Genomic DNA, 19,657 nt, shown 5'->3' on the forward strand with positions numbered 1-19,657 from the left:
TTACTTGTGACATTATGATTTTATATGAATTTGAGCTTTTAAAAGTCATTTGTGACCTTTACATGTCTCGTGTGGCAATACGCCATTAAATGTGACACTTAGCCCTGCACTGTGATCACTAGCAATTGTGTGTGACATATGGTATTTATATGTGACAGATACGCTGTAATTTATAATTTTTAAAATTTTTGTTTGATGCACAGATATGATCATATCACTTCCAATGTTGTTGAATCTTTCAACAGTTGGATTCGTGTGGCGAGAACACTTCCCATTTTTGATATGATGGATCACATTCGTGTACAAATTATGGAAAGAATGAATACTCGCTGCGAGATGGCAACAAAATGGAATAGCTATCTATGTCCAGAAGCGGAAAAAATCCTCCAAGAAAATGTTACCAAGGGAAGCACTCTTGAAGTATCGCATTCTACAGCTAAAATCTTTGAGGTATCATCACAAAAATCAGTACAAGATGTTGAAGGAGCTTCGCTTGAAGACTGCGAGTCCATCTTGAACCAATGTTTGGATGACATCAGGGCCAAAAGGGATGCATCCTGGACTGATCACTGCCAGGGTGGAATCACTATTTTGATGACAGAATTAGCAGCTTTCAGGGAGCTACTGCGCACCAATTTAGATTCTGAAGTGGAGCCGGCTCTTTCCTTGGCGATAATCTCGAGGGCGCATCACCCAGGGACGGATGAAACAGTTAGCATTCTTCCCCCAAAGACGACAAAGAGACGTGGAAGGAACAAGAATAGACGTATCAACAACAGATCTGAGAATAGACGTGCAATTAGATGCTCAAGATGTCACGCTGAAGGACATAACCGAGCCACATGCACTGAACCTATCCAAGATTAACGTTTCCTGGCAGATTGCGGACTCTTTTGTGATTATTTTCTGTTACATGTTACTTTTGCCGTTTTGTTGTGACATTTTGTACTTATATGTGACGTATTACATGTAAATGAAATTTATTACATTTTGGGCAACATTAACTACTTATATGTGACATATCACCTGTTCGTGTGACGTATTACCTGTTTAGACATATAGATAATTGCGCTATTTTGTTGCGACATTTACTAATTTTGCCTTTATGATATTCTGTGTGACATAACATCCCGTCCCTCAAGGATCCCCCTGATGGAAAAATAGGCATGTAGAAGAGAGAAAAATCTCTATAACTGAGCAACATAACACTTAATAGCAGGATATCTAACAGGGAACGAGAATAAAACACAGAGAATGTTCGAATATCACATAACACCACCAAAATCTCACACAGAATATCAAGAGTCACATTGCATTCTAAAATGTCACAAATCAGCCCCAAAAGTCACACAGATTACCAAGATCACTTGTTCATCTTTAATATGGTAAAGAAAAGATCACCAGGAAATACCATCTATGTTAGTAAACTAGTTATCATTTACAAACAGCAGTTAAACAACCAACATCCATCATAGGACATCCAACAAATGAAACAATTACATCTAGAGTCTAATACTTCCACTCAATCATAGGTACATCACTACCCCCGAAGTACAATAGATATTCTGGATCGTCACTGTTCACATATGATTTGAGCAGCAAGTCCAGCCCGTAGCATATGCGACTCCCTGTACAAGGCTTCAATGTTCATTATCTCCGTGCCCTCGAGGATCTCCTTAATAAAAAATACGCATGTATGCCACAATCATATCTGTAAAAATATAACATAACACTTAATAGCAGGATATGTAACGGGTAACGAGAATAATACACAGTTACCTAATATGTCACATGCAATATCAAAATGTCACATAAATGCAGCATAAGTCACACTACATACTAAACTGTCACATAACATCCCCAAAAGTCACAGAGAGTCCGCAAATATCACATATTGATGTGAATATAGCACCGACAATGTCACTAAGCCATACAACAAGCCATGTAACAATCTCATGTTTAAGTATAAGAAACTTACCACCGACAATGTCACTAAGCCATACAACAAGCCATGTAACAATCTCATGTTTAAGTATAAGAAACTTACGAGCCTTTTTGCGTTCGACAAGGGACTGCTTCATATTCGAATGCTCTGAATGTCGACGCATGATCGTAACCACTCACCATCCTATCTAAAAAAAGTTGGATGGTCAACACGTCTCTAGCCCATGCCTCGTAGTCAGCGGAGCTGTAATGTCTGCATTTTTTTTGCCCCAAGTTGACCTCAAGGACATGCCAATGATCAACGTCAGCGGAGCTGTAATGTCTGCATTTTTTTTGCCCCAAGTTGACCTCAAGGACATGCCAATGATCAACGTGACATATTGGAATTATCAACACATCCTTCCCTTCATCTATATGCTTCTTTATGTAATTTTCATAGACATTGCGCTCATCCAAATTTGAAGCAGTTAGCAACCAAATCTGTCAAAAACAGAGAATAAAGCAAACAGAAGAAAGTCATATAAATGCAATATCACATAATAGGTATTATGATAGCCATTACTCACACTAAAATACAACATGACAATAGCGTATTTTCTTTCGACATGGTCATTTTCTGGCAGCTTGAGCCATGTTGGAAGTCTTGCGACCAGAGCTTCAACAATCTAATGATTGCAAATGTAACAAGTTATTGTAATTGTGCAAAACTTAACTCCGCAACAATAACAAAAACTAACCTCATCCTTTAATCTTCCACCACGTAAAAGATGTAGCATATCATATCTGCATATAGTATGATCTTCAACCTCAAAAATTGTCCGACTACAAAAATGTAGAAGACAATCAATGTATAAGCGACATATTCTAATCAACACCAAACTGTCACAGGAAAACACGAAACGTCACAGGAAAATAATCAAGTGTCACATGAAAACACTATGTGTCACAGAAAAATACTAAATGTCACAGGAAAACAATAAATGTCACAAGAAAACACTAAATGTCCCAAACAAACACTAAATGTCATATGAAAACACTATGTCACAGGAAAACGCTAAATGTCACATACAAACACTAAATGTCATATACAAACACTAAATGTCACAGGAAAACACTAAATGTCACATACATGTACTGTACGTCACATACAAACACTAAATGTCACAGGAAAACACTAAGGGTCCCAAACAAACACTAAATATCACATGAAAACACTAAATGCAGGAAAACACTATATGCCACAGGAAAACACTAAGGGTCCCAAACAAACACTAAATATCATATGAAAACACTAAGGGTCCCAAACAAACACTAAATATCACATGAAAACACTAAATGTCACATACAAACACTAAATGTCATAAACAAACACTGACTGTCACAGGAAAACACTATATGTCACAAACAAACACTAAATGTCACAAACAAACACTAAATGTCACAGGAAAACACTAACGGTCCCAAACAAACACTAAATATCACATGAAAACACTAAATGTCACATACAAACACTAAATGTCGCATACAAACACCGACTGTCACAGGAAAACACTATATGTCACAAACAAACACTAAATGTCACAAACAAACATTATGTCACAGGAAAACACTAAATGTCACATACAAACAATAAATGTCACATGAAAATACTATGTGTCACAGGAAAACACTAAATGTCACATACATATACTGAACGTCACATACAAACACTAAATATCACAGGAAAACACTAAAGATCCCAAACAAACACTAAATATCACATGAAAACACTATATGTCACAGGAAAGCACTAAGGTCTTGTTTGGATTTGGAGGGGTTGAAGGGAAGTTAGGGGAACCTAGGGGAAGTTAAGTTAAGGGAAGGGAAGGGAATGTATATAAATTGACATAAATACTCTCATATATTATTAAGTTATATTGTTGTTAGAAATTTTAGCCGTTGGATTTTGATCTTAACTAGGGGTAAATATGTCTCTCTACATTTGTTGTATTCCCCCTCTTTACCTTCACCCCCATTACCCCCCAAATTGGGGGGGGGAAGAAATCATAAATCATGTTATTTTTTCACCTCCTTTCACCTCCCCTCACCCCTATTAACTTGCTATATTTACTTCCCAAACAAGGTTAAAAGTTACCCTCCCTTCCCCTCCACCCCATTACCCTCAATCCAAACAAGCGCTAAAAGCCACAAACAAACACTAAATGTCACAAACAAACACTAAATGTCACATGAAAACACTAAATGTCACAAACAAACACTTAATATCACAGGAAAACACTAAATGTCACAGGAAAACACTAAATGTCACAAACAAACACTAAATGTCACAGGAAAACACTAAATGTCACATACATGTGCTGAACGTCACATACAAACACTAAATATCACAGGAAAACACTAAATATCACATGAAAACACTATATGTCACAGGAAACACTAAATGTCACAAACAAACACTAAATGTCACAGGAACACACTATATGTCATGTCACAAACAAACACTAAATGTCACAGGAAAATACTAAATATCACAAACAAACACTAAATGTCACATACAAACACTGAATGTCACAGGAACACACTAAATGTCACATACAAACATTAAATGTCACAGGAAAATACTAGATGTTACAGGAAAATACTAGATGTTACAGGAAAACACTAGATGTCACAGGAAAACACTAAATGTCACAAACAAACACTAAATATCACATGCAAACACTATATGTCACAGGAAAACACTATATGTCACACGAATAACACTTAATATCACAGGCCTAATATAAATATCACAGAATAACACTTAATACTTACTTGTCAACTTTTAATGTAAGAAAATGTTAAAGCCACTTGTTTTCATCATCCGATGCATCGGGAATGTCCTCAACGGTGAAATTATGGTAAAAGCCTTCGTCGATTGTTCCCGATAGCCTAACATCAAAGTCTTGTGAAGAAGGAATGCTCATATTCAACATCTCCAATAAATTTTTTTCCTCTTCACTTTTTTCCCTTTTCCATAGCTCTGCAACAGATGTTCTCCTACCGATGTGTGAAATTGCAAGTGGCTTCTCCACATCCTTCTCCCCCTTGTCGTCGTCATCTTCCACCAGAACGACACCTTTCTTCCCTTTCCTTCCCTTCTTAGGCAATTCAGTTTGGAAGAGAGATTCTAAGAACTTGGGCTTCTTTGTTTTCCTTTGGCTCTTTGTCCGTAGCCCACTGACAAATGCTTTTAAAGTATCATCGGTTTCCTCCCTCCTCTTCCTTCCCTTCTTCTTTTTGGGAACATTCTCAGCAACTTTTACCTCTTAAAGCTGTATAAAGATCACAGTTAATGAATATATATCACATGAAATATTCATATCACAAATAATAACCAAACATCACATGTAAACTGTTTACGTCACATTATTAGATAAAATGTCACAAGAGACATATGAATGCCACAAAAGGTAGACAATTGTCACAAACCAAAGGGAACTATCACAAATAAGCAGTAAATGTCACATGCAATAAGCAAATATCACAAAGAAGAGTTACCTCCTCCAGTTCACTGCCCATGGCCTGGGTTTGATCACCTTCTTTGCCTCCCTCCTCTTCTTTCCCTTCTTCTTTCTCTGCCTCAACTTTAGCCTGTCACTATAACAGACAGGTCTTTTAGCGACCAACTTTTTTACGAGAAAATTATTTTCCTCAACAAATATCACTTTCGACAAGGAAAAAATTATTTCCTCGGTAAATATCAGTAGGTCTTCAACAAGAAATATATTTTCCTCACAGTAGACCACCTTCTACAATGAAAATTTTAGTTCCTCACTAAACATGATCATGATTTGGTCTCCTAACTAGTTATTTTATTGGCGAGGAAATATGAGATTTTGGTGAACTTTTTCATCGTGAAATGCACATTTAACAAGGAAATAATCATTTCATCGCTGTTCTTTTGGTGAAAAATAGAGGAAAACCCGCCAAATGTAATAGCGATAAAAGTATGATTTCCTCACTGAAGATCTATAATCTACAAGGAACCATTTCCTCGTCAAAAGAATCAATTAGCGAGGAAATAATAGTTTACTTATTATTAGTTTGGCAGAAAAATGTGCAAAACCCGTCAATTTCAATAGCAACAAATTTAAGGCTTCCTCGCTAAAAGTTTTTGTTTTACGAGAAACCGTTTTGTCGTTAAAAAGAACCCATTAGCAAGAAAATTATAGTTCCCTCAATATTAATTTGGCAAAAAATATGCAACACCCGCGAAATTCATTGACGACAAATTGAAGGTTTCCTCACTAATTTTTTTTGTTTTACATGGAACCCTTTCCTCGTTAAAAGAATTAATAAATGTCCAGCACGAGGTAAAGCTCCAGTATGGATAGAAATAAGGATTTGGTTTGTCTGGTTGATGATTCCTTTTTGTAGTTTTTTGCACAATTCACATGAAGATTAACAACCAATTAATATTTATTCAGGTTCAAAGGGATCCCAATGATATAGGATTGCTCACAAATCTAATAAGATTTAAACAATTTGTGAGTTTTGAATATACATTTATTTCAGACTTCTGAAATTAGATTATGTTAATATATAATATTGACTTCTGAAAATAGATTACTTCTGAAATTAGATTATGTTAATATATAATATTGACTTCTGAAAATAGATTAAACCAAACGTGCAATGAAATCTCTTATTCTATTTGGCATAGCACTAAAACCAAACGTGCAATGAAATCTCTTATTCTATTTGGCATAGCACTAATACAAAATAGGACAGTCCAAACAGTTATTAGAACCGTTTGGACAAGTAAAAACAGCCCAAACGGTTAAACCCGTTTGGGATAACAAAACCCAAACGGTTGAAACAGTTTGGGTTGTTAGGAGATCCCAAATATAACCTCCAAAGAGGTTTAACCGTTTGGGATGTTTAGCCCAAATGGTTTAACTCGTTTAGGTGTTTAATTATTTTTCTTTTTTAAATAAAACATTTCTCTTCTTCTGTGCTCTTCCGCTTCACCCCAAAATTTCCCCCAAAATCTAAAATCCCCCACGCCCCTTATTCCCATCCCCTCAAATCCCTCGACCATCTTCTTCCTCCTCCTCCGCTCCCGCCGCCGCCTCCATGTCGTCTTCATCCGCTTCGATCTCGTTGGGTTCCGCCGTTAGGTCCTAGGGTTTTGCATCATCCGCTTTGATCTCGAGCAAGGCCAGACCGTCGAGGTCTTCTTCCCGCCGAACTCCTTCACTGCCGACCAGCAGGTCCTCATCGCCTTCTCCTCGTTCCCCGATTCAATGCACCAGGCCCGCCACCGATCCTTGATCCTCGACTCCATCTTCACCTTCAGGTTCCCGGCGAGCTCCTCCTTCGTCTACGGCTACGTCTTCAACCGTCAGCGGCACGATCTGAGGCAAGATTTCAACCGCCAGCGTAAAGATTTTAAATATAATTGATTCTCAAATATAATTGATTTGGAAGATAGATTAAACCAAACGTGCTACAATCTTCAACCGCCGGCGGTAAGATTTCAAATATAATTGAGTTGGAAGGTATATATGGAGGAGAACTTGTGTCCACTTAAGTGGACATCCACCAAACTTTTTAACCCTTGGATGTTTCCTAGGGATCCTTGCATGATATGAAGTGACTTTTTATATGTTAAATGAGTGGATATAAAGTTTGGTGGACACACTATTCACTATCCACTTAAGTTGATAGGAGTCTTACTCCTAATATACAATGATTCCAGGAATGTATCTTTTTCTTTTAAATTTGGGTTTGATGTGTTATTATTTGTTCTCAAGTTTTTTATTTTTTGTGATTTTTTAGGCGATTTGTTTGGTGTGCGATACTGAGCAGCAGGTAAAATTTCTGAATTATCTTTGTTTATTTGAAATTCTTTTTCCTTCTGGGAATTATTGCAAGAGTTGGGGTGATTTTAGGTTACCAAAGTTTGTACAAAGTGTGGTGTAAACATGAGGGAGTATTTCTGTGAAATCTGCAAATTTACGACTACACTAAGAAAGGGCAGTTTCACTATGATGATTGCGGTATTTGTCGAGTTGGAGGGCAGGATAATTTCTTCCATTACGAAACGTGTGGTATGTGCCTCTCTCTTGATAAATATTTGGATTTGTTTGCTTTTCTTGATAATTGTTTTCTATTAATGACGAACCAGACTTCTATTTAGAATAATCAACAGTTATCTACATTTAGTGCTGACATCTTGTTTTTCTTTTTGTTGACGTTGTATATACATGCTTTTTTGTCTTTTTGTTGAGCTCATTGTTCTATCTGATTGTACTCAAGCATGTGGGATGGAATAGATGAAATTCATGGCACTTTGTTATCTACATTTTATGGATACATCTTCTTTAGTTGTAATTTTCTGTTAATCTACATATCTTTGTCCATTCGAAATTATCTATAGGTTCCTGCTACTCAAATTCTCTACGCGGTAAGCATACATGTGTGGAGAACTCAATGAAACAGAATTGCCCCATATGTGTTGAGGTACATTTTCCTGATATTCTTTCGCATTCTACATTTGAAATTTGAAACATCATAATGTTAGATTCTATGTTGCAGTATCTTTTTGACTCGTTAAAAGTGACAAGTGTTTTGAAATGTGGGCACACAATGCACTCTGAATGTCTGGCGTGAATGTTGAATCATCATCAGTAAGCCGCATCCCCCCACTAAACTGTAGTACCTACTAATTTGACCCCCAATCCAATTTGATTTTGGTGTTTAAGAAGGGAAATTGTATATGTTATTAATGTTTTTTTGTTTTTCTTTCTTTTGCAGTAGATACACTCATACACATGTCCAATGTGCTCCAAGTCTGTGGTAGATATGGCAAGGCATTGGAGAAAGCTCAATCAAGAGGTAAACACTTCTTACCTTTCGACATATTGAGGCTTTGTATTCTTAACCCATGCTTATCAATATCTAATAAGAAGTATTGAGATGATCAAGAGTTACATGTATCAGTAGCTTTACTAGTTCAAATGCTTGTATGAGTTTTGAACGCAAAATATGTTTCTATTATAATACATACATAGACAGCTCAACCTGAAACTAAACAATCACCTGAGTCATTGGAAGGATGAAACAGGATTGGTGCAAATGATAAGAAAGAAAATTCACACACGTCAGCATATAATTAAAATACGAATACATAAGCATAGTACTTGCATATTTTGTCTAGATTTATGTGTGCTTGACACCTATCACATAAGTATAATACCTTGTATTGTTTTGTTGGCTCAAGAAAGAATGGGAGTTTCTTTGCACTCATTTTTCTAGTGAAAAGTTTAAGGTACAATATCTTTTTTTTATTTTCCTCCACGTATTACATTTTTTCTTTTTTCATTTACTTCTTTCTAACTGTATGTCTTAATAATTTTAGATTTGCTCAGAGAAGAATATTCTTAATAGGTCAAAGTTGACATATCATCACAAAGCTAGGTCAAAATCATTTGTCACACCAAGAGCAAATTGTGAGACACTTTTTAGTTTTGCTTATAAATTTGTAACTTAATTGTGTACATATATATATGTTGAAAAAGAAAATATGTGTAGATGCTTTGAAGCAAATTATCAGTTCCTGTCATAGGAACTCAAAAGTGTGTCTATCTGAGCTTTATTCAAAAATTTCCCCAGCAGCTACAAAGGTCCCATGGTTCACAACAGTGTGGGAAAATATGAGCTACCCAAAGCACTGTTTCATTATGTGGCTTGCAGTGCAGAACAGGCTACTTACAAGAGATCGATTGCTCAAAAGAGGAATCATCACAACTGGCATCTGTTGTTTATGCAATGAAAATGTTGTTGAATCCCGAAATCACCTCTTTTTTGAATGCAGCTTCACTGGTGCAGTCTGGAATGAGATTATGAATTGGCTTCAATTCGATTGGAAGACTTGTGAATGGAATCGCTTGCTGGATTGGTTTAATTGCAGGCTGAGAGGAAGGGGTTTTAAGCAAAAGGTGAAAAGAATGTCATTATCTTCTACTGTCTACAAGATATGGGGGGAACGAAACAGCAGACTATTTGAAACGAAATCCAGGAGTATAGAACAGCTCATCAAGGAGATCAAGATTGATATCATGACCATCATACTTAATGGTTCATATCCAGCGGGGAAAAAGAATGGCTTATATCACTATAATCAACTGTAAATTCTTCGCTGATCTTAGTTTTTATTCTTTTTAGTTGTTTTCTTAATTGATTTTTCAGTTCATATACTGAATATCTGATGTACAAATACTTTCCATTTGGTAAATGAATATAATTCTTCATTGACCAAAAAAAAATGTTTGAATGCAATAGGAAGCACAGACTGAAGAGATGCAATGTGCAATTGATCATTTTGAAACAGAGTATAGAAGCACAAAAAAAGGATGGGACTTGGGAGCAAAGGAAAATTGGGTAAGTAACATGTTAATGATGCATGCTTTTATAATATTTTAAGAATATAGGTTAAATTGATATTACTGTTCTAAAGAAGATTATATTGATTAGGTTGTAATTGAGAAGTTGCATATGATTGAACTGAATATACTTTTTTACTTATAGGATCAAATGATAAAGATGCGAGCAGATATCACTCAACCTGATGGAACTCGAACAATGACAGATGAGGAATTTGTGCAAAAGTTCTCAAAGTCAAATCAAGCTACATTAAGAGCTGTGGTTTTGGCCCTAGACCACCATCATTAAGGTTCTCCCGTTCTTCGATGAGTGAAATGTCTGAAAAGAATAAAGAGTTGCAAGAACAGTTTCAAGAGACCCAACAACTTGTAGGAACTCAAACAACAAAAGATCGATGCGCAAAATGAGGTAATCGAAAGATTGGAGCAAGCCAAAAAGTTTGAGAAGTTTATGGCTAATTTTTCTAGGCAACATCCATCAGCAACCCAAAATATTTCTTTGGTCGTGTTGCATTTTTTATTGCTTTAGACTACCATTGTTACTTATGGTAAAAACTTGTTTGCTTTATTTATTTTAATTTTTTTGATGTACCTTGGTGACAATTGATGATAATTATTTATATTTTGAGCGTTTTTCTCGTAATAGCATTATTATTGATGAAATAAAATTTCCTCATTATAAGTATACTGTTTACGTCGTCAAAATAATATTTCCTCGTTATAGAGTATATTGCTTACGTCGACAAAAACATATTTCCTCGCTATAATGATACAACCTATAACGGTAAAAGTAATTTTCCTCGTTATAGACCATATAACCTATATCGATAAATGTAAATTTCCTCGTAATTGAATTTCTTTGGCGAAGAATATGGGGTACAACCTACAACAACAAATTTAAATTTCCTTTTCTTTGAGTCCCTTTACTGAGGAACTGTTTCCACGAAAAAAAGATACATATAATGAAAAAAATCAATTTCCTAGTTAAAAATTTATCTTTGGTGAGGAACAGTTTACTCGCTGAAAGATACTTACAACGACGAAAATAGTTTTTTATAACTTTCATTATATATAAATTAAATATTATTCACGTATCATTGGCGAGGAAACTGTAGTTTAGTGATGAAAAATGTATGAGATTAGGTGAGCAAAAATATCGAGGCTAAAGAGTAACAACGAGAAAAGAATATATTCATCGCAAAAAGGATTTCGCGAGAAATTATAATATTCCTCGTAGAAACTTTTCTTGACCACCCTACCACGAGGAAATGGTGACCAAAGTTTTTTCCTCGCCAACACACTACGACGAGGAAATCTCGACTTTCAACGACAAACTTGTTCCTCGCGGATTAGCTTTTCTGTTGTAGTGTGTATACCACTCACAGTTAATGAATACATATCACAAAAATAAGACATGAATATATATCACAATAAATATTTATTTATCATAAATAATAACCAAACATCACACTAAACTGTTTACGTCAAATTATTAGACAAAATGTCACAAGAGACATGAATGTCACAATAGGTAGACGAATGTCACAATAGGTAGACATTTGTCACATACCAAAGGAAACTATCACAAATAAGCTGTAAATGTCACATGCAATAAGCAAATATCACAAAGGAAAGTTATCTCCTCCAGTTTAATGTCCATGTCTTGGGTTTGATCACCTTCAATCAATGTCTCATCTTCCTTCCCTTCTTCCTTCTCAGCCTCCCATTCTTTCTCTATTTGTGGCTGCATAGATGTAAAAACAATAACCAATTTCAATTCAGCAAATATTTTCTCAATTTTTTTCCCTCATGTGACACAAGACATAAGTTGTTACCTCTCCTTTGTTTTGCCTGATATGTTTCTCCTCAGCAAATGTTTTCTCAGTTTCGACTATAATAGCCAAAATATCAACGCCGTGAGTAACAAGTACTTGCTCATAAGCTTCATTCAACATCACCAACTTTTCATAAGCTTCATTCTACATTAACAATAAACTGATAGTGAGCAAAAGTCACAAATAAAAAGATGACACATCCAAATCATCAACATTACCTCTTTTTGGACTCTTTTCTTCCCTAATGATTTTTCACCCGTAACTTCCTCCTCAACTTTAGCCTTCACCATTGTAAGCTTTTGCTTTATTTCCTCATGAACATACCTCGCCACATCTTGCTCCGGTAAGATGTGGATTGCGGCTTCCGATTTCTTCAAAATCGTTGTAGTCCGCACCGAACCCACCTTCTTACCCTCCAATGTCCAATTTATCATTGGTGGCTTGGATTCATCAACCCTTACCGGCTCTTTGATGTTTGAAATCTCATAATACCATAGCTTCAAAAAAAGGCCACATTCAATCAATGAAGTATAACATATTAGATACGAAATCTCATAATACCATAGCTTCAAAAAAAGGCCACATTCAATCAATGAAGTATAACATATTAGATACAAATATCATAGATAAATGGCAATAATCACTTACAAGAAGATAAACTCACATTAACTACAACTGTCACAAATCAGGGACAAATGTCACATATTGGTTACAAACGTCACATATGATTAGAATATATCACATGTAGAATACACTTATCACATATAACAAGATAATATCACATTTAATTGGAAATAATCTCATATAACAAGATAATATCACATACAAACTACAAATAAATTGGAAACTTAAACAATACAAATTAGATACAAATGTCATATAAGTGTCATATATCACATGTAAAAGGTAATGATCACAGATAAGGTGCAAATGCAACATATTACTTACAAAAAACACATATAACTCACCGATAGCAAGGGAGCGCAACCGATGAGATATGTCTGCCCCTTCTTCGCTATCTTCGCAGCCTTGAAAGAATCCCACAATTCCTTGTAGATGATTGTCGCCCATGACAAATTATCAACCATATCTAACCGATCTATATATTTAAACATATGCCGGGGTGCATTCATTCTCGCGGTCAGAGTCCATATCATTGTGAGTTGATAGAGGATTTGAAGCATAACAAAATCAAAAACATCCGTCCTCTTTCTTGACCGAACCAATCTTTTCAATAGGGCCTCAAGGTAGTCTCGGCCACTCTTGTATTGTAATTGTTGTTTGTTGGAGAAGTATGTGTTCCATATCCTATTCTCCGTATCTCGGTTGCCTTCGGGTTTCTCCCCTTCATCATTAAACCGGGTATGTTTAAGCACCCAATTTACATCAAAAGTATACGCCTGTGGAGTCCCAGTTTGGCTATCCTTGAAAAAAAACTTCCCCGTGGCTAAATCCAGATGATCTAGAAGCAACATGATCGTAGCCTTGTCTGCTGGAATTGCACCAAAACTAACATAATTTTTGAAATTGGAGGATCCATAAGCCCTCCAATGTTCAGCCCTCATCCGTGGAGCGATTTCATCCATGAATGTACAATATCCATGTATATTACAAGAAATTCTGATATCATGCTTACTGTAAAACATAACACAACAGATACTGCATCAAATTAGGGTTCTAATGCGGCTAAAAAAATCACAATGCCAAACACATTAAAATCGAAAAATATGAATGATTGGGTTAATACTTACATCCCAGGCTTGCTCCTCGTTGATTTAGATGAGTGAGATGATGATGTCGACATCCCAGCGAGCGTCACTGTTCGGTTTGGCAGAGGTACTCCAGCGACTCGCTTGCGGTCGGGGGGGGGGGGGGGGCTTAAGGATCTTGTCAGCGGCGAGCGTCGACGAAGACGGTTCACAGCTGAGCGCCAAGAGAAGAAAGCGACGACGAGGGGCGTCGGCGTCTTGGAGGAAGAGGGAGTTCGAAGATATAATGAGCGGCAGGCGTCTTCGACAACGATGACGAAGACGAAGTCGACGAAGCGTTCTAATGTGGGTCGCCGAAGATGAAAACGACGACGACGACGTCGCGGCGGGGTTTTCAGAGGCATGGTTTCAAAGAATACAATGAGGGTCGGCGTTCTTCGATGAGTGAGAGACGAAGAGGCACGAAGACGGCTTCCAAGCCGTTGTTCTGTCGGCGGCGGTTTTGGGAGGAAGAGGGTTTCGAACGAAAGGGAAGATGGTCTCGAAATTTGAAACAGGTGGTTTCGATAACAACGCTCAGAAAGGATGGTATAGTGAATTGGGAAGGGTAATTTGGGGATAGTTTTTGGGGTATTGTATCTGTACTTATATTGGGAGCTTGTTGCATTTCTTTTGCTGTATTAAGGGTTTTTTGGATATGCTTTTTGGGCTTGGGGTGGGGATGAATGACCCAACTTAATTTGGCTCCCCAATGCAATTTTCCCCTAAAATTATTATATCTCAACAAGTAAATCAACCTAAAGCGTTGCGAATGAGAACCCAGACACATAAATTCACATGAGAAACATCAGGAAACTACATAGTATAAACATATGAACTAGCTGCGGTAAAAATGTACCATTGAAAATTCCAAAGAATAATCACGTGGACTAATCCTAACATAGATGAGTTCCAAAATTGGCAATCTAATGCACTATTCTAAAATTCAAATTAAATAAGAATTTATAAAAGAGTTAGAAATGATAGAGGATTTTAAATACCGGACTCATATTCTCAGCAACGGGAAGAACTTAAAATTATAGAGCGAGAATTAGAGAGTTAGAAATGAAACAATAAAACTAATTTCTAAAAGGAAAAATACCTAAATTAACCTAATAATTAAGGGTTTCTTCAATCAACAATAATTTCTCAGTTAAAACCTCTCACCTGATAATTTCCAATACCTCCCAACCCAGCGTAAGCATCTGTTGCTACTGCCTCCGTCCTCTTCATCGTCGTCGTCCATATTATCACCAGTGAGCTCGTCAAGGGTCAGGGTTGGGTTCTTTTTTCCTCCAATCTGATGATTAATCTGGATGAAGGAGAAGAGAGGATGATTTTTGGATAGTGGGGAGCTTATAAATTTAGACTGTGAAAGGCCCTCTTTATAACCAAATAAATAAATTAAAATAAAAAATAAAAATAAAAAATTGCACGTGAGAGAGTAGCATTATTGTGCCTCGTTTAACGCCCCGTGTGATGTGATGTCAATGTTTAGGGGCTGTTTGGTTGTTGTTGGTAAAGTTGTGTATTATGACACAACTTGGAAAGTTGTTGTCCACCTCATCAATTTTACTTTTATATCTTTCTTTGTTTGTTTTTGATTCCATTGGAATCATAAATTGCTTGTTTGGTTTGTAAATGTAACTTTAATTGTTTGTTTGGAAAGTGTAAAAAGTGGTCCCTACTCAAATGATCATATTGGTTGGAATTATTTTTTATTATTTTTTCCTGACTTCAATGTCAGCTTTCTCCTAAAATCATGTCTTTTTTTTTAAAAAATCCATTAAAAAAGCCACATCAGCATATGAAATCACTTTATACTATTTTCACAACTACAAACAAACAATTGAAAGTGATGAAAGCTGACATTGGGACCCACTTTTTTACACTTTCCATTCTTTTACATGGTAAAAACATACAACCAAACAGCCCCTTAATGCCCACACAAGGGAATCCGGTTCTTTAGCTTATTGGGTCTTGTTAGAGATATTTGTCCCCTAAATCTAGTATAGTTTGAGATTTGCCCCTCTCATCATTGAAACTTCTACAAGGCCCCCAGTTTTCATAGTTTACTTTGAAATTAGTTCATCCATTAAGGGGGTGGTTTATTTCACCCAATTTATAGAAAAAAATTGGTATTTGGATCTGACAGTGGCAAAAGTATAGGGGGTGGTTTATTTCACCCAATTTATAGAAAAAAATTGGTATTTGGATCTGACAGTGGCAAAAGTATAATATTTGGATTCTTTATCAATCCTATTCTAGAGTTTGGCTGGAAAAAAATTTATGGATTACATAATCCATAAAGGTGCAACAGTAAGGGTTTTTTTATAGAAACCCAAATCGGAGTTTTTTGAGAGGGTTTGGGCCCATAAAGGTGCAACAGTAAGGGTTTTTTTATAGAAACCCAAATCGGAGTTTTTTGAGAGGGTTTGGGCGAAAATTCTGACATCGTTCTTCATCTTCGTTTTCTGATTCCTAATCCTCTCGACTTCGAACCCTAGATCTGGCGTTTTCTGATTCCTAATCCTCTCGACTTCGAACCCTAGATCTGGAATCGCAACTCCCCATTTCTTCTCTCGCCTCTCCCCAAGCTTCTGCGCACCTCCTCTCCCGCTGTTCTTCGATATTGTTGTTAGGTTCGGTTGGTGGATTTGCCCTAGATTTTGGCTTCGACTTCTCCCACAACCCTTTATCCCACCTCATCTCTTCGATTTCTTTTTCGAAGACGAGGCACAATGCTTATTTGTCGGTGGGGTTTGTTGGTTGTTCCGTCCGGTGGGGTTTGTTGGCAACGACATCAATTTCTAAATTATTCCCTTCGTAACTACTTAGCATCTGCAGGTATAAATCAATTTATCCCTTTTAATGTGATCGTTTCATTGTGCTTGCTCTGAGGAAATTAACATTGGTAGTGAAATTATTGATTTTGGTATATGTTTAATTATTGAAACAAGGGTATTGTTCGGTGGGGTTTCATTTGGTATATAGTTGATTATTGATTTTAGTAGAATTATTTGTCCGTGGGGTTTCATTCACAATTGCTTGGCATCTACATGTCTAATCTCTCAAGAAACAAGGGTTTTGGTATATAATTGATTATTGATTTTTGGTTCTCTGGAATTTTTGTTATTGCAGTCCTTGCCTTTAGGTTCATGGAGCTTGTGTAGCTCCTTGCCTTTGGGTTCGTGGAGCTTGTGTAGCTCCTTGCCTTTGGGTTTGTGGCTGTTATTTGAAGCTTGTGTAGCTCCTCAATCTCTTTGAGTTTGTTGCTGTTTTGTTTTGAGCTTTTGAGCTCATTGCCATTGGGTTATATGAGGTTTTGTTTTGAGCTTGTGTAGCTCTTTGCTCTTGGGTTTGTGACTGTTATTTGGAGCTTGTGTAGCTCCTTGCTCTTGGGTTTGTGGCTGTTATTTGGAGCTTGTGTAGCTCCAATTGCTTGGGTTTGTGGCTGTTTTGTTATGAGCTTGTGTAGCTCCTGTGAATTTGGGTTTGTTGCTGTTTTGTTTGGAGCTTGTGTACCTCATTGCTGCTGGGTTTACTGCTGTTTTGTTTGGAGCTTGTGTAGCTCCTTGCTGTTGGGTTTGTTGCTATTTTGTTCTGAGCTTGTGTAGCTCTTGTGAATTGGGTTTGCTACTGTTTTGTTTGGAGCTTGTGTACCTCCTTGCTACTGGGTTTGCTGTTGTTTTGTTTGGAGCTTGTGTAGCTCCTTGCTGCTGGGTTTGTTGCTTTTTTGTTCTGAGCTTGTGTAGCTCCTGTGAATTGGCTTTGCTGTTGTTTTGTTTGGAGCTTGTGTAGCTCATTGCCTTTGGGTTTGTTGCTGTTTTCGCTGGAGCTTGAGTTGCTTTGTTGCCTTTGGGTTTGTTGTTGTTTTGTTTTTGAGCTTGTGTAGCTCTGTAGGCTGCTATGTGGGAGCTGTTTTGTTTTTTCTTGCATGTGGGTTACTTGCTATTTTGTTTTGACCTTGTGTAGCTCCTAACAGTTGATATTTGGCAATGATGATGATTAGCATTTACTGAGAATGCAATCTAACTTACATTGTTTATTATATTCAGATGTGACAAAAAGGGGATGAGATTGTAGCCTACATTAAATTGACAATGTCTAGGTGAGGCAATTCATCCTTATAATGTAATCTGTAATAAACATGTAAGTTATAGGTGGGGCAATCAATTATGACAAGTTGATCTATTACCGAGCCATACAATATCAATTACAATTTATACCCAATTCCAAAAATAGTTTTCATTACAACCTAAATAGTTTTTGCAAGTACAAGTACATGACATGCAGTTTGTAATAATTAAAATAATATAAAAAATTACTAATAAAATTGCTAAAATTTTCCAAGCTACTAGTTGATTTCCGACAAGTCTCAATTCTTTCTTCAGCGTCTTTGATTACAAAATATATTTATCTTCGTACCTATTTTCTTTGACATATTGGCTTCCTTGGTTGCTTGGGTCTCCTCTTTCATCAGCCCGTTCGAAAAAATTGCATTCTTTATTTGAGAATTTTGCACACCCCTAATAACACCTTCCCTTATTTTTATCATTCTTGCACACTTTCATCGGTGTTCTGAGATTGCAGTCGCAATAAACTTCATAATTTTGATAGCACTCTTCTGATATCATATTGATGTCTGGGATCCAATTTGCAGACAATGGGAATTTATAAATTGCTGAGAAATGAGAATGCATGGATTAATTTGAGGCCTCAAGTTGAATTTATAACCACTATGACCCTGAACTAGCCGTTGCTACAGTGTTATGTCTTTGAATTTTGAAGATAGTGGAAATAGTCATTGCTATAATGTTTTTTCTTTGAATTCTGAAGTTGGTGGAACTAGCCGTTGCTACGGTGATTTTGTAATGATCAGTGAGCTAGCTGTTGCTACAGTGTTGATCCCTAAAAAAATTTCATTCTGAACCAAACATGGTATTAGGAATTGGATGGTTTCTATAAAAGTGAGATTCTTTTTTTCTTTGGGTGAAACAAACATAGAATGCAAAAAAAATAGGATTCCATAAAACTAAAATTTATCTATAAATTTTTTATGGATTAGGTTGGAATCCATAAATAAAATAGGATTCCTAATCCTATTCCTAGCTTCTATTGAACCAAATAGGTCCTAAGACCATAGGTAGCGAGTAGAGCTAGGGGCTAGTTTGGAATAACTTATGAGAATTGAGTTACATAATGATAGCTTTATGAATTAGAGTGTCACTAGGGGCACACCCCCAACCACAACTCCAACCACGTCCTCTCTCTCTCTTTTGCTACAGTGTATCGGGCCCATTGGATTTAAATTTTTTAAAATCTCATGTGGGGCCCGGTGCACTGTAGCAAAAGAGAGAGTGTATGATTGGAGTTATGGTTGGGGTGTACCCCTATCATTTTCTTATGAATTAAGGGCCTAGATCTAAAATAGATACATGACTTAATTTTCTAATTAGAGCCATTTTAATGATTTAAATGATTTATTTAGGAATACCAAAGATATGATGGACTAATGTCAAGTAGTGGACGTAACGAGTACTGGTCGCTCACGTGAAGAATCTGGTCAGAGGCTTTGAATGAATCAAGAGGACGAGTGAGTTTACGCATCAAACTTTATGGGGAGGAGAGTTGTCACAGTCAGAGTAAATGTGACCTCCCTTTTCTCAAGGCGGCATTAAACACTTGGGGGGGGGGGGAA

General features: G+C 36.6%; 1 protein-coding gene across 12 annotated transcripts in view; it reads right to left on the minus strand.

Moving 5' to 3' along the window:
* The window catches only part of LOC109824406, a 30,620-nt gene extending 15,315 nt beyond the window's left edge, over positions 1-15,305 (minus strand). Inside the window, exons 1-10 of one of the 12 annotated variants that reach the window (XR_002242630.1) lie at positions 13,960-14,066; positions 13,177-13,843; positions 12,427-12,705; positions 12,209-12,352; positions 12,013-12,117; positions 5,485-5,583; positions 4,759-5,258; positions 2,682-2,766; positions 2,511-2,609; positions 2,337-2,424 (exon numbers count right to left, since the gene is read on the minus strand). Coding sequence is in view for 5 of the 12 variants with exons in the window: in XM_020390997.1 (XP_020246586.1) it covers positions 1,651-1,711; positions 2,048-2,223; positions 2,293-2,424; positions 12,013-12,117; positions 12,209-12,352; positions 12,427-12,705; positions 13,177-13,843; positions 13,960-14,012 (1,617 nt within the window). In the remaining 7 variants the exon portion in view is untranslated. Of the gene's footprint in view, positions 1-1,585; positions 1,712-2,047; positions 2,224-2,272; positions 2,425-2,510; positions 2,610-2,681; positions 2,767-4,583; positions 5,259-5,484; positions 5,584-12,012; positions 12,118-12,208; positions 12,353-12,426; positions 12,706-13,176; positions 13,844-13,959; positions 14,067-15,123 lie in introns of those variants that run through there. The other 11 variants (XR_002242628.1, XR_002242631.1, XM_020390997.1 and 8 more) reach the window with 11 other exon arrangements.

Source organism: Asparagus officinalis, chromosome 9 (genome assembly GCF_001876935.1).
Source record: "Asparagus officinalis chromosome 9, Aspof.V1, whole genome shotgun sequence".
Classification (NCBI taxonomy): domain Eukaryota; kingdom Viridiplantae; phylum Streptophyta; class Magnoliopsida; order Asparagales; family Asparagaceae; genus Asparagus; species Asparagus officinalis.